A 14,289-nucleotide genomic window follows, 5' to 3' on the forward strand; every position below is an offset into this window, starting at 1 on the left:
TGAAGGATAGAATGTGTGAGAACGTTTAGGTATCAGGAGTAGCTATTCGGTTTCTTTTTGGGAGAAGGCATTTAGGTTGGCAATTTTGATATTGTATTTCTTGCAAAAGCCTGATTAGTAAGGGGCTATTATAATGTTGATTAGTTCCCTAAGCGCCTTACTTTAAATGTTCGCTCAGGGACCAGCCAGACTTCAACCAAAATTTGTGTTCATGCCATGTTGTGTCGCCGCAGTCACCCTCAACATATCACTATCTAGTGATACCACTGACTACTACAAACGTAGCTTTTTAGAGTAGAACATTATCTGATAATATTTTGTAAGTCAATTAATAATACCTGTTAGCGGGCAAATCTCCTGAAGCTTTTAGAACAGATTTGCCCCTTTTGAAGGTGTACCATTAGACTTGATTTGTAAAGGATTCATGTAGTCTTTGGTACATTCTTTCTGGATGTGAAGAACTACAGCAACAATTTAGCAGAGCAGTGCTTTGGTCCTCCTTTTTAAGAGCACTGCAAAGCCATAAAAAAGTCTACAGTGCTAATACTATTACCCCTCGATTCTGTTTGAAACCAGGAAATGATCTTGTTCATTTTTGCCATGTATTCAACTCCTCATAAACATAACATGGCATAGTATGTTGACTTCATGTCTAGAAAAGCTATCAATTGATAGTGTGAAGGATTAGAGTTATGTTTGGTTTTATAGATTGGATGTATTTGTGATCCTTTCCAGGATCCAGGAATTGCTCAGGTTCTATTGATTGCTACAGAACAGTGTGCAATATGGATATCCAATACTAAGGTTTGCAGTTAAAGATAGCAGTCAGAATAGCATAAGAATATGGTGCCCCATCATCTCTACTAGAATTGTTAATTATAATTATTTTGTTGTGTTTAAGCCAGTCTAGACAATTAGTGCTTGAGGTCTGTAAGCTGCAAAAAGGATTCATGATGCTGGTCATGCCAGTGGTCTATATAGTCTCAGAAAAATACAGATGTGTTAACATATTGCATCCAATCAGTCATGTTCACATTGTTATGAGCCATATGCATCTTTGGTCAGCCCATTTGATGAATATAGTTCCAAAATAACCGCTGTTCCTCAGTCGTGCTGGCCTCATGCAGAACTCTTCACTGTTTTGCTTGATGTTGGAGATTTTTTTTCCAAATCATAGTTTTGTACTGCTTTCGGAGTTGTGTAACCTGCTTTGCCCCTTCTTCTTGTCTGGAGTATTTCAGAGTTCCCTCTGTCCTATTTAATTCCCTTTTCTGTCTCTTAAATCGAAGTAGGACCAAAAACTTGTCTGGGATTACCTACGTTTTTTCCAGGTTGGTCGTACAAAGCAGTCAAGATTGTATCAATGTGGCTCCATGTTTGTAGCGGTGATGTTAAACCTTTAAGGGCATCGTCCTTCATAATATCAGATATAGATGACAAGTTGATTTCTAGCCATGATTCCAGGTTATGGTACTCTGAGTGTTCCATCTGATACACTTCGGACTGGCATGGATGACCTATGGCAATGGCTTTTGGAACAACATATTCTGTGATGTTGATAATTATATTCAGCAGAAATTGATAATTTCCAACTAGATTTAAAAGTTTCAAGTCGTAAAACGGACTGAAGAGGTTAATGGATACAAATGTGTAATCCAGAACTGCTAACCTCGATTTCGAAGAATCAGTGTATTTTATTGGACTGTCACCTGGAAATCAGCTGTTTAGGGCTTGCCGACTGCTATTGTGTAAATATGATAAAATGATTTTGCCCTGTCTGCTCAATGTTCTGGTTTATTGTGTCCCCTTCGAGCCAATCTTGTTCTGTGTGTCAGTTCATCAAGTTCAAGTTGAAATTGCATGTTTTCTTTTTTAGCTTTGCTTTTTGTACGCCTAGTATTGAGTCAAGTGATTGACTCTGTTAACTGACTAGGGCTGGTTAGTGCGACACTTCGCATCAGAACTGTGGTTGGTTTGACAGTGAAGATGCCTGCCGGGCTATGTACACCCAGCTGCCCTACAATGTTCTTTCTTTGAGATACAGGACTGGAGGGAGGGGGAGGGCAATCTACTTGGGGAAGTTATGTTTATTGTTGCAGACTATGACATGCTGGGATGAGAGATGCATACCCGACTGGGCAGTTATGAATAACTAGGTGCTGTTATGGGTACATTTGATATTGCTAGTGCAAATTATTCCCGAGATGTGCAGATGATGTATACCGACGCTAATGGCACTTCTTTCAGTTGCACGACAGATTTATTTAAAATGTCCCATGTATTATAAAAACAATGCAAACTGTATCATCCCAACTGTCTCAGAAATATTAGAAGCTATATTGTGTATGATGAAAAATTGCTAATAAAACTTTGTTTAAAAAAAAAAGTGATTGACTCTGTTCAACAACAAAGTTGAGCCGGGGTTTAGGTAAATATTTATTAGAATTTGATTGAAGTGGCCCAATCTCTTTGTTACCTTTACTGTTACTCCCAGTATCCACAACGTTCTGGAGACTTCCTCCTTAGATTGAAGACTGATCTTTGTCAAAATAATTGTAAGTATCCCTCCTGCAGGTCAGCTCCTTGTTGATGTCCTTATTGCTGGGTTATTTAAAGCATTAGAAGTCAGGCAGTTCAATTAGTTGAATGCTCCCAGTCTCCTGGATGCAGACCACATCAAACCTGGATAAATACTCTGTATTTAGCAATGCATAAATTGATACTAGGATACAGTGTACCTCCTTCCCTTACAACAAAGCACTGGCACAATCTAGAAACACTTTAATAAACTGGGCACATACTGCAATCATTCTTCAGGCTAATTAAAAGTAAAAAAGAAAGGCTTTTACTACCTCAAACAAACTGTAGACATATTTCCTCCCATGATGGATTAAATTCAACTTGATCGAAAAGCCCACAGAACATGACATACCACTAACCACAAGATATTTCTTAATTTCTAGTGAAGCCATCTCCATAGAATATGTCTCCCAAGGTCTGTAAGAGGAGGATGTTGTGTTTCACTAACATATCCTTCTCTTTTCCAGGATTCTGTAGAGCCAGGAGGGAGTCACAGGGCTAGGCAATAATATGTATGTGCACTGCTGCGTAACAAATGCCAATAAAATTTGTTTAAAAAAATATATATATATCTTTCTCTTTTGCAGAATGACTCTTGGTGCATGTCATGGCTGCAATCAGCCGAATACAACATCTCCATCATCATTCAACTAGCAGATGTACCACAATATCTGTTAAATGGCAAGCGGTATGCTCTTTGAAGTAGTAGCCCCTTCCCTACATTTAATAAATCACACAGCATGTCCCCAGGAACCATTTAGTAGTGTGTGGTTCTGTGCCCCTCTGCAAAGTGACTAGCACTCCAACCCTGGAGTAAAGCTTTAAAAACCTATGTAAGATGCAGTTTTGACATGTAACCCACCTATCTAATCTTTCTCTCCTACTACGGAGATGTGAATGTGCACATTTTGGTAGGAGAGTCAGACAAACCAAGTTCTCTTTGAACAATACATGCAGTCAAGCTTTCCACTTTGGCAACTGCAGTTTTAGAAGCCCATTAAATGCTAGTAGTTTTCAATGTCAGCTCAGCATGCATTACTTTTATAGAACATAGTAGAACTCATTCACCATTGCTCCAAGCAAATTCTTTCTGAACCCTTCTAGATATATTTTGTGTCTTCGTTTGAGCCATTAGGTACAGGTCAAGGAAGTAAGGCAGAGCAAGCTGAAGTAGTGCAGCAGCAAAAACCAGAGGACCAAAGTCAAACATCCAACTAAGAATGTGTGCCCTCGCTGAAGACATGGGGTCTGTTATACTGGTTGGCACACAGCTGTATTAAAGGCCTAGAGCGGTCCTCAATGCTGAAAAGTTGTGACAGAACACAATGTAACCTTTGGGCAAACCGTAGATAAAGGAGAGATTCCCTTGAACTGGACTAAATAACACTAAAGCTAGAAAGTAAAAAACAATAACAAGATTCACGTGTATAAAAAGAATTCTTACAGTTTATCAGTAATACAAACATTTAAAATAGTGGACAGTTAAGAGACCACTCAACACTGATTAAAACAAGATAATGACAATAATAGATACACTTAATATTCAATATTGACCAGCAAAATTGAAACAAAAAGACAGAAAAAAAGTAAGACATTGGATTCGTACAATACTGGGTGTATATTCGTACTCTATTTTTGACACCTAAATTATGTATTCTATAATATAGTATATCAACAAAGATGTCCGAGTTGTGAATTATACTAAATGGTGCGTTATCGCGTTTCGGTGGTTTTCCACAATATTCTCCACCTTTGTCAAGACTACATATAATATCTGTCGTCGTGTAGGGGTCAATAAAATCACCCTTAGGGTTTGCTTTTTGGAAATTGTTGGGTATCAATTGTTATCCAAATCCGAATGTGGTATATCAGAGAGATTTGCTAGCTTCATGCATCCATTTAATATCGTAAAGTCTGGCTAAGAGTAAAATCGTCCTGGTGCTAGGACATTAAGCGTTGAATATGGGCATTCCGAAATACTTAGGCCCCATAAAGCGTTCAGTCTTCTTTTCTTGATCTATTAAAACCCAGAGGCGCCTGTGTCATGTCCTCGCCTTTGGGCAAAGCCAGTTGGCTATGGAATAATAGTCTGACGACGAAAAATTAGGCTAAAATCCTGGTTAAGTCACAATGACTCATCGGGAACTCATCACACTCCCAAGACAAAATCTAATAATGGCTCATTCTTGATGTTATCATTCCCAATACTGCCATTTTCATCACACTGCATACACAGTTACACCTTTGCTATGGCTCAGGCAGTGAATGAGTGATTTGTAGTCTACTGAGATAGCCACCTCACCAAACATTGTGCAGTTTCACAGTAGCTACATCAGCTCTTCGATATCTCATGCAGCTTTCAGGGCATCAGGTGGCTTTGTCACAGTAAGCAGGAGGCAAAGTGAAGGGAGGCTCAGTAGCTCTAAAGAGATGCAGTCATCTTGAGTCCCAGTGGGCCTCATTCCTTTCCAGTGATTACATTCTGAAGTCTAGCATATCCTTTTAGCATCCAGCAAAATGTCCAGTATTTGTAAAGCGCAAACAATTACCCGAAGGTGTCAAGGCGCTGGGGGCACTCGGGAAGATTAAGCAAGCTATTGCCCAGAGTCACATGGTGCTGGGCTGATCTGCCGCCGGCACCGGGGATCGAACCGTGAACCCCCGAGTTCCGGCGTCAGTTGCCCTGGCCGCTGCGCCATACCTCTTCCACCCACCATCAAGAACTGCTTCTAATATTCAACTCTTTATCCTTCTTTACCTAGGTCAACCATTCTTTTTCAGTATGTCTACTCACTGAAACTTATTTTCTATTTTCCCAACTCATCAATTTCATTATCATCGGTAAAATGCAGTAAGCTCATTTGTTTGGCTTGCCAAAATACACTTCATACTGACAATGTAACAGTGTACTTACACTCACCACTTTAAAATGTGTGCCGTAATCTACATCTTCACCCTCTGGTGGCATCTACCAACTGTTGAAAGCCACTTGACATCCCTCACCCCATACTTGGCTCTTACCTTGCTTCAAAAGAATTAATTCGGCTTAGCACATCCTAGATATATTATTCTGTATACTCCACTCTTAATTTGGACATCCGCACTTCCATTAACTTCTGCAGTAGTAGGTTTATTATACGATGCTCAACTTTCATAGGCACAATCATCAGAGCATTATGTTGGAAACCGGGTAACTACTGTATGTGCAGATAGTGCATCTACTGTATGGATTTTCTTGCCAACGGTGTGCCCAGTAGAATGACCTGTGTAGATCTTAGAAGACTGGCCTGACTGAATCTGAAGGCCGATTAAGCAGTACGGTTAAAAGCAAGAACCGAGTTAGATGGGATTCTTGTTCCAGAGTCTCTTACTGGTGGTACAGAATCTCTTAAATTGAATGAGAGCTCCAAAAGGAAACCAGTGAAGTCATAGCTGTATCACCTGGATGGCTGCAGAGGGTATAACTTTGAAATTATCCAGGCTGTCCACTTAATTTTGGAAGCCTGTAGTATCTTTGTGGCGTGTGATGAAAGCTCAAAAGGGCATTTTGTATCAAAGTGACATAATTCCAAGGTGGGTGGGGAGGGGGGGCCGTTCCTAAATGCATCCTGTTAACTTGGATTCAGCAGAAACTTCCAGACATGTCCAAATCAAAGACAAAGACCAGAACATCTGAAAGTCTTGAAGTTCTAAACTTGACCAAAGTTTTCAACATCAATATACCATGCAATAAATAAAACAATATTATAGAAAGTGTATGCATTGAAGCCTGTCGTGAGATAGAGCTGGAAGAACAGGACAAACTAGCTAGTATTTCTGTAAGCTGCTTCGTACTAATTCTGGAAAGTTGAAAAAGGAGAATATGGGAGTTCTTTTGCAGATGAGGGCTATCGCCTATCAGAAATGTATCTTTGTGAAGCATATCCTCTTGGCTTAATGTGATCAGAGATTCCAGAAGGTATCAAAGAATATGCAGGGACTCCCAAGATGAAACCCCTGGCAATGTCATAGCACTAGCTCAGTTCAGTTCTCCTCTTTAATGGTAGTAAAGAAAGGACAATTAGTCCAACATTATTTGCAGAGTCTCTTAGCACACAGAGAAAAAACGTTGGTAGGCAAACAAAGAAATAAACAACCATTGTATTTTCCATCCCATTAAGGGATTGGAAGTGCCAATGAACAACACAAGGACTCCTTAATGTCTCCCTGTCCTTAACGCTGCTACGGCTAGAAACCCAATATGCATATAGTTGTGAATCAAGCTGAAACGTTGAATGAGCATGGTATAAGAGATTTAATTATTTTGTAAATGAGAAGGTCCATGGGCCATGGTTTCCTTTATCTGATGGCTCAGTAATTTGCACAGGTGCCAATAAAGTAAGAGTTACTTATTCATTCCTACTCAAATACCAAAGTTGCTAAATCAACTTGTGTAAACCAAAAGGTGATGCAGAAACAACAGTTGAGAGAGACATGACATTGCCCTGCTACAAAGAGCAAGTTTGGTCTTTATTGGACACATTCCAATTAAAAGACAAAAAAAGACATCCAAGTTTTCAAATTAAGGGACAGATCACAGTTGTTAACGAAAATATTATTGAGAGGGTGAACACTGTGAAAGATAAGGGAAAACAGGTGGGCAGATAGGTGGATAATCACCACTGTATGACTGCTGAACCTTAATGTCGTAAACAAGGCCATGGGGCTTCAATTCAGAGAGTCCTGTGATATTGTACTCCCCTCAAAACTCATGTTGGAGTCCGTAAATTGTTCTGTGGTGTGCCTCCCAAAGAGAATTAAAACAAGAAAAATCAATGGTTATTTTTTTCCTATAAAGCCTGTATCACAAATAGAGAGATAGACCGAAACATGACTGACAATGCTATAAGAGTGAAGCTGATACATTCAGAGGCGAGACATTGATCTGGTCAGCTCTGAGAGATATGCAACGAATCACAACATCAAGTAGAAAGTAGCCTCCGCTGAGACGACATTGTCTTCAATGATCAAAAGCTGTGGAAGAAGGAGGCAATACAGGAGAATACATCTGGAATTGTGATCTTGGAGTCTTCTGTGATGGTGCTACAAGATAACAGAGAGCAGAGGGGATTGCAACATCCAGCTCTAATTTGTATGAAGTCCCAAAACCAATGTCTGTACGACCAAATGGGTGCTGTCAATATACACTTCCTGGGCTTTTAAAAAGTCAAGTGGGTGAAGAAATCCTAACTACTAAGATTCAGTGGTCCTTCCAGACAGGGATTACCTTAGAGTGGTGGTGAGGAAGGCAAACAGACCCTCCACAAGAAGAATGAGAGACAATTCGGAAGCCGGTGGAACAATCACAGCTGAAGTAGGAGCATACAAGAAACAACAAATCCTAAAAAAGGCATCTAATCGCAAGATTGCTGCCACTGACTGAGCGTCTATTCAACATTTTACAGAACAGGCGATATAGGCTGCAGGTAATTAATAAGAAACTGCTCAAACTGGTTCTTCAAGTGTCCTTTTGCACCATGCCAAACTGAAGGTATCTGACAAGGGTAGATTCCATTATTATACACAAGTTGTGAAGGCAGGGAACTTTCTACATTGGAAGAAAAAGGAGTGCGGGTAATTTTGGACCGATATAAACAGGGTGTTGCTTTTTATTGGCTTCTGAAGCCAACTTCTTTTGGGACCAGCAAGAAGGTATAACTCCAGATATTGTGGCGGAGGGGCAGGGACGGAGAGACTGTACTGCTTCAGAGGCTATGTGTGATATAGGGTTGTTATGGGGGGTGGTGGTTGTCTTTCTTGTCCCACATCTTCACTTTGCTCCTCTTGTCTCACTTGGGGACCCCTGAAGTTACAACTCAGTGTTCATATATATATTATGGCTAGATGTACTGCATCAGACCAAGAGAGACTTTGAAAAATAAAGCAAACCCAATTTGACGTTAAAACTAGTCCAGGAGCAATCTGAAAACAGAACTTAAGAGCAGTTCATAGAATCCAAATTAAATAATTATCCACAACTATGGTATGCAGTGAGGTGAATTACGGAAGAAAGTTCTCCCCCAGGATTTAAACTGCAACACAGAATTGAAGCTGTTCTGTTCCTGTATGCAGTCATTTACAAAAACATTATTTAAACCTCCTGTTCACCAAAATTGTATCCAACAACATGAGAGGTCAAAAGAAGGGAGGGTAGGATGAACAAAGATGGACATTGTATATCTCTTCATCGGGCAGAGTGCCAAGGTATCTTGAAAAATGTGATAATTTGCTAGGTTGCAAATGCCACTCGACAGTTTGATATCACCAAACCCATCCACCACTTTGCTGGAATTAATAAAAATATAGGTGCAAATATTTGTGAAAAGGGAGGTGCAGCAGCTAAGTTCTCAATGCTAATTTCAATTACGATTTCTGGCCAATTTCATAATTTAACTTCAAGTTTCAAAGTTTGGATTAGTTTATGTCCATAATTCAATCATGCCACTCTTGCACTTTTTATTTTGAAGTTTGCCTGTGAGCATAGATACAGCTTGACTGTAACAGAAAGCTGTACTCACACAGTTATGTGATTCTGAAAGAAGTTTTTTTTATTATATATTTTATTAAAACAACAATTAATCTGCATATACAGTTTTACTATCACGGTGTTATCAAGATTGTGCTCCACTGTGGATTGACGAAGTATTAAAAGGAGTGCCGCTTTCTGTTACCGATCAGCTGTAATGAGTGGAGTCCAAAGATTTCAAATCACGGTCTGTTATTTTGTGTTTTGAAATGCAGCCGATTCGATCTGGCTGTCCACAGGCAAAAGAAAAGTTGTGAAAGTAATATGTACGCATATATATTTGAATATTACATTTTTTGCTTTCTTTTGACCAATCCTGTAGTGAGCAGGCTCTACTATTTACTGAGCATTTAATAAAGACATTATACCGAAACTTTTGGCAATGCTGATTGGGATTTCATAAACAGCAGAATAAAAAAAGGGAAACATTTTGCAATTTAAAGGTATATGTTAAATTCCACATCACATCACTTACCAATATATATAGTAGTATTCATGCATGCTGTACAGTTCCAGTTCAAAGCCACTCAATAAATACTGGATCATGATGCGAAGATTGTGATAAAGCACCCAGGTGCCCAGGCAGGCTAAGTGTTGTCTTTGAGGTTCTTGTTTAAGGAGCATACTATGGAGAGCAGCATCAACTTTTTCAGCCTATAAGAGAAATGCAAGTATCCTGGTAGGCATAAATTCAGCAGAAAGAGGATAACAGGAAGTTTGAAACTAGAACTAAAACAGAGGACAGGCCACTAATCAGGTACATTTCAAGAAAAGTTTAATGTAATCAAAACATTAACAAATCCCTTTCTGCCGTCACTATAAAGCAAGAATACAAACATGATGATGAAAACAAAAAGTAAATTGTGTTTACTTTGTATTTCAGATGCTTTTTTAAAATTCTTTAATTAGCCTTGTCCTTGTACTGTGCTTTAAAAAAAAAAAGTCGACCAGTGAAGCCTACAATAATAATTACCTCATCTTGCAGAGTAGCAAATTCCTCAAGGATATGGCCAAGTTTATCTCTCTGACGAGCCCTGTTGTGTCCATGTATCTGAATCAAACTACAAAATGGCTGAAAAAATAAAATTATATTAAACACATAAAAAGTATTAACTTTAACAATGATCAAAAGAAAATTACACAAACACCTAAATAAAAGCAATTCAAGTAAGCAACATATGCACCAATCAGAAGCGACATAAGACTCACTTTCTTTTACACATATTTTATTGGGGTTTGTTCTATCCATGAAGAATGATGCATTGCTTTGTTACAACACTGCAATGTACAACCATGCATTATAGTTTAGTTCCATCCTGCTAACTCTTGTAAATTATGTGTTTGCACCTATAGACCAATTTCTTAAGTGTCCTTTCACTGGAGCTCGTCGCTGAGGGCCCTTTCAAGTCTGCTCATGCCCACAGGTGTCACGTCAGCCAAGGGTTAGGTCAACGCATGTAGGCCTCTTCGGTGTAATGTCCGAGAGGGCATCTGCCCCAATCATCCTCCTTCTCTGGCAACGATGCCGTTATTACCTCCCAAGCTCTCACTACATCTATCCTTCGCAGCCCTCTCTTCACCTCCCTATGTAGTAGGAAACTTTCACATTTTGCCCATTTTATTAACTCCTTACGCCTGGTTGTTGGGGTCCCTACTGGATTTCTAAGTCATTTTTATCTGCCATTTAGCTAGAATCAAAGCTAGGATGGTAGACATGCTAGTTACTTGGTGAGCCTTGAATCATGCATATAACCCAAATAAGCAAGCCTCTGTTTTTTTAGTACTTTAGCTCATCTCCTTGTTATCTGTTTCTAACACTTGTCCCCATGTATGTATGTTAATATTTTAGGGCCGATCCAGAGCATATGGTTGAAATCTGAGTCTGCCTCTCCACACCCGGCTGTTTGCCTGTGCATCTGGGAAAATGTATTTATTCTTTAAGGGATGACATATACTCGATGGGGCAGATTTACAAGCCCCCTGCGCCACCAGTACGTCACTTTTTGTAACGTACTGGTGGCGTACTTCACTGCTCCATATTTACAAGGACAGGAAAAGCCACCCTGCTTGGCTTTTCCTGTCTGTTAGAAATGGGATCCCTGGCTGGCCAGGGCTTGCGCCAAAGTCAGTCAGAGACCACCACTCCTAAGTCAGGGCAAGGGAGTTACACGCCAAGATAACCCCTGCTCACCCTCTAGGTAACGTGGCGCGAGCAGCAAGGCTAAACTTGGAGGCGATGTGAGTGAAGTATTTGCGCACTCACCCCAGTAACAACACCCAAGGCCCACCACAAAGGAAACTCCACACAAGGTTATATAAAAATAGCCTTTGTACTACACCAACACACATTAGATAAAAACACACACTTTACAATGTGCCAACAGGCACGGGCAGAATTTACAGGGGATATGTACAAGACAGTGCCACGTGGACCACTGTCGGGAATCAGCACTTTTAGAAGTAACACTTTTAGAACATAGCTCATGGAATGTAAAATCACTGTAGCACACAACCAGTAACTACTGGTAACCAGGACCTCACTAGCACCACCTGTACTAGGAGAACAACCACCTAAGTATCACAATACCTGTAGGGGTGTAAGCACATAACACATGATGCATAAACATACATTCAGCGGTGTAAGGAAGGAAAACCACATGATGCCTAAAAACATTCAGAGGTGTAAGAACATGGCACATGACGCATTTAAAACACATTCAGAGGTGCAGGGCAACACAATAGCGCAACAATCACATTAGCCACCACCTGTGGCAGTCCCTAGGCCAACTGGCCTCTCTAGGGCTAGGCCGCCCTGTGTCCCAAAGTCAGGGGCCTAAACGTGGCAACTGCCCACAAAGTGCTGGGCAGCTGTGTGACAAAGATGGGGGCAATGCTGGAGCCTCGCAGGCTCTGAAACAAGAAGGGGGCTGTGAGCCTCTCTGGGCTCGCCACGACTGATGCCCCCTGAGCCCTCGTGGGCTCTTGAATAATGATGTGCCCCTCGTTGGAGTTCCTCCTGGACTCAAGACAAATAAGTGCCCCCTAGAGCCTCTCTGGGCTCGCAAAACAAGGAATACTCGGGCCCTGTGAGCTTCTCTGGGCTCACGAACACAAGTGTAGCGCCTGGAGCCTTCTGTGGAGTCCCCCCTCTGGGGACTCAAGAGAAACAACTGCCCCCGTAAATGCTGGAGCGGCCCTCTGCCAACTGGGGCCGCTCAACGGTGAAAGGAAACTGCCCCCGGAGCCTCGTGGCTCCAACAAACAAATGCCGCCTTGGATCGTGGAGCCTCGACAGGCTCTAGCAGCAACTGCAGCGTGGGTGGGGCCCCCTCCCTCTGTGGAACTCAAGGGGGGAAAGTGCCTCGGAGACCTCGAGGGCTCTGCCTCTCAGCGTGCTCCCTCCCGGTCACTCACCGGCTGTCTTCTGGTGCTGCTCTTCGGCAAAGGCGGCGTCCTCCTCCTCACCGGCAGCTGCGGGGCTTCTCTAGGCCGGTTACCACGGGGCTCTCCCTCACTCCTGGGAGCCCCGTGGAAGGCGCCGGCTGTAGGACTCTTCCTCTCTCCTTCTCGGGCGAGTGCACCGGGGCACAGAGTAGGCTCCTGCCTGCTCCGGTGCTCAAAACAGCCGCGACTCTTCCGTGGGAGGCGGGGTAGGCTCCCGCCCTCCTACTTCCAGTTCCGGTTGTCCCGAAGGCCCGCCCCCGGCCTGTCTGACTTCCTGGTCGGGCGCCGGGAGGGACGATTTTGCACAATTTACGGGGCAAATGCCGGGTGAGCACCGGCTCCTTTAAAATGACAATAAATCGAGGTGGGCACTCGATATTAGGGAGGCAATGTCCCTGGCAGGGTGGGCACCTGCCAGGGGACTTTAAGATTGGTAAAAACTGGTCAAATGCCGGGTGGGCACCGGCGAAGCACCAGGGAGGCGCTCTCAAGCGCCAAGGACAAATACAGCGTTCCCAGCGCTAGGAACAGGATCACAGCGCTCCCAAGCGCTATAAGGAAAATAAAAGCGCTACCAGGTCCCAAAAGTCCAGGGACCAGCACAGAAGTTTCTTTAAGCAGGCAGGGGGCAAGGCTGGGCCCAGAGCCAGCTCACTGGGTCTCCAGACAGGGAGACAATCCAAGTGGCGGTCCTCCTGCCCAGCAACAGCAGCAGCCCCCTCTAGCAGGATCCTGGAAGAGAACAAATTGTAAGGGGACACAGCCCCTTCTTATACTAGTAAATCCTTTGTCTGTAGGTGCAGGGTGGGGGAGAAACCAGTCGCAGTTGGTTTTGGAGCACCCTTGATGGCTCAGCTCCTCACTCTATTCACTAGGCAGGCTAGGGTCATTAGATGCACCACAGGGGGCGGAGCCAGCATTGTGTGGGGAAAGCCCAGCCCCATTCAGGAACCAAGTGCAGCCCTCCCCTCACATCAGCATGCTAATCTCAGCACTCACCACTGGGCAGACCCATCCAGACATCCGGGAGCCAGGCATCCCAGCCAGCTCCAGCCAATCACACGCCAGCACATTTTACACTAATATGCCAACTCCTAGAAGTGGCACTTCCACACACGACACAATCATGCCACATACATCATTGCGAAGCATTCAATCACACGAGTCCGCACATACCAGACTCGAGCCTGTACACCCCACGCATCAGGAACTACCAGGGACACATACATTCCCCATGCATTCCTATGGGAGGGCAGGCCTATCTCACCACATGCACTCAAAGTGCGCACGCACTTTCCACTGGGACACAGTGAAAGTGCGCAGAACCCAAAAATCACCATCACTAGGTCACCATTAAAAGCAAAAAGTTTAGGGGTGAACCTGCCAGAAGGGCCAAGTCCAACACTGTCCCACCTCTCCCGCAGGGTGTCCAGTCTGCTTTTAGCTTTTAGCCAGTCCCAAGAGGGATCAGTACATCAGTGTCACTGCTTTGTGATTGTCATTGGCTGCGCAGATCAGTTTAAGGCCCTAATGTCTAGGTGGTTCATTGTGGTCTGCTTTCCAGAGCTTCCTCACTGCTGCACTGATTGCAACTTGCAAAAAGAACTGCCCCTCGGGAGGCCACATCTTTGTCTTTCTTTAAACTCATGTAATGGCTCCTCTTCAATAAGGCTTCCCACTTCTGTCACCCTGTGATCTAC

General features: G+C 42.8%; 1 protein-coding gene across 4 annotated transcripts in view; it reads right to left on the bottom strand.

Moving 5' to 3' along the window:
* NAA35 (N-alpha-acetyltransferase 35, NatC auxiliary subunit) overlaps positions 1–14,289 on the bottom strand; it is a 423,189-nt gene that overhangs the window by 128,693 nt on the left and 280,207 nt on the right. For all 4 annotated transcript variants that reach the window (XM_078675799.1, XM_078675796.1, XM_078675797.1 and 1 more), the window contains exons 16-17: positions 10,119–10,217; positions 9,621–9,799 (exon numbers count right to left, since the gene is read on the bottom strand). In XM_078675799.1, the coding sequence (XP_078531925.1) occupies positions 9,621–9,799; positions 10,119–10,217 (278 nt within the window). The remainder of the gene's footprint in view (positions 1–9,620; positions 9,800–10,118; positions 10,218–14,289) is intronic.

The sequence above is a fragment of the Lissotriton helveticus genome, chromosome 2_1 (genome assembly GCF_964261635.1).
Source record: "Lissotriton helveticus chromosome 2_1, aLisHel1.1, whole genome shotgun sequence".
Classification (NCBI taxonomy): Eukaryota; Metazoa; Chordata; class Amphibia; order Caudata; family Salamandridae; genus Lissotriton; species Lissotriton helveticus.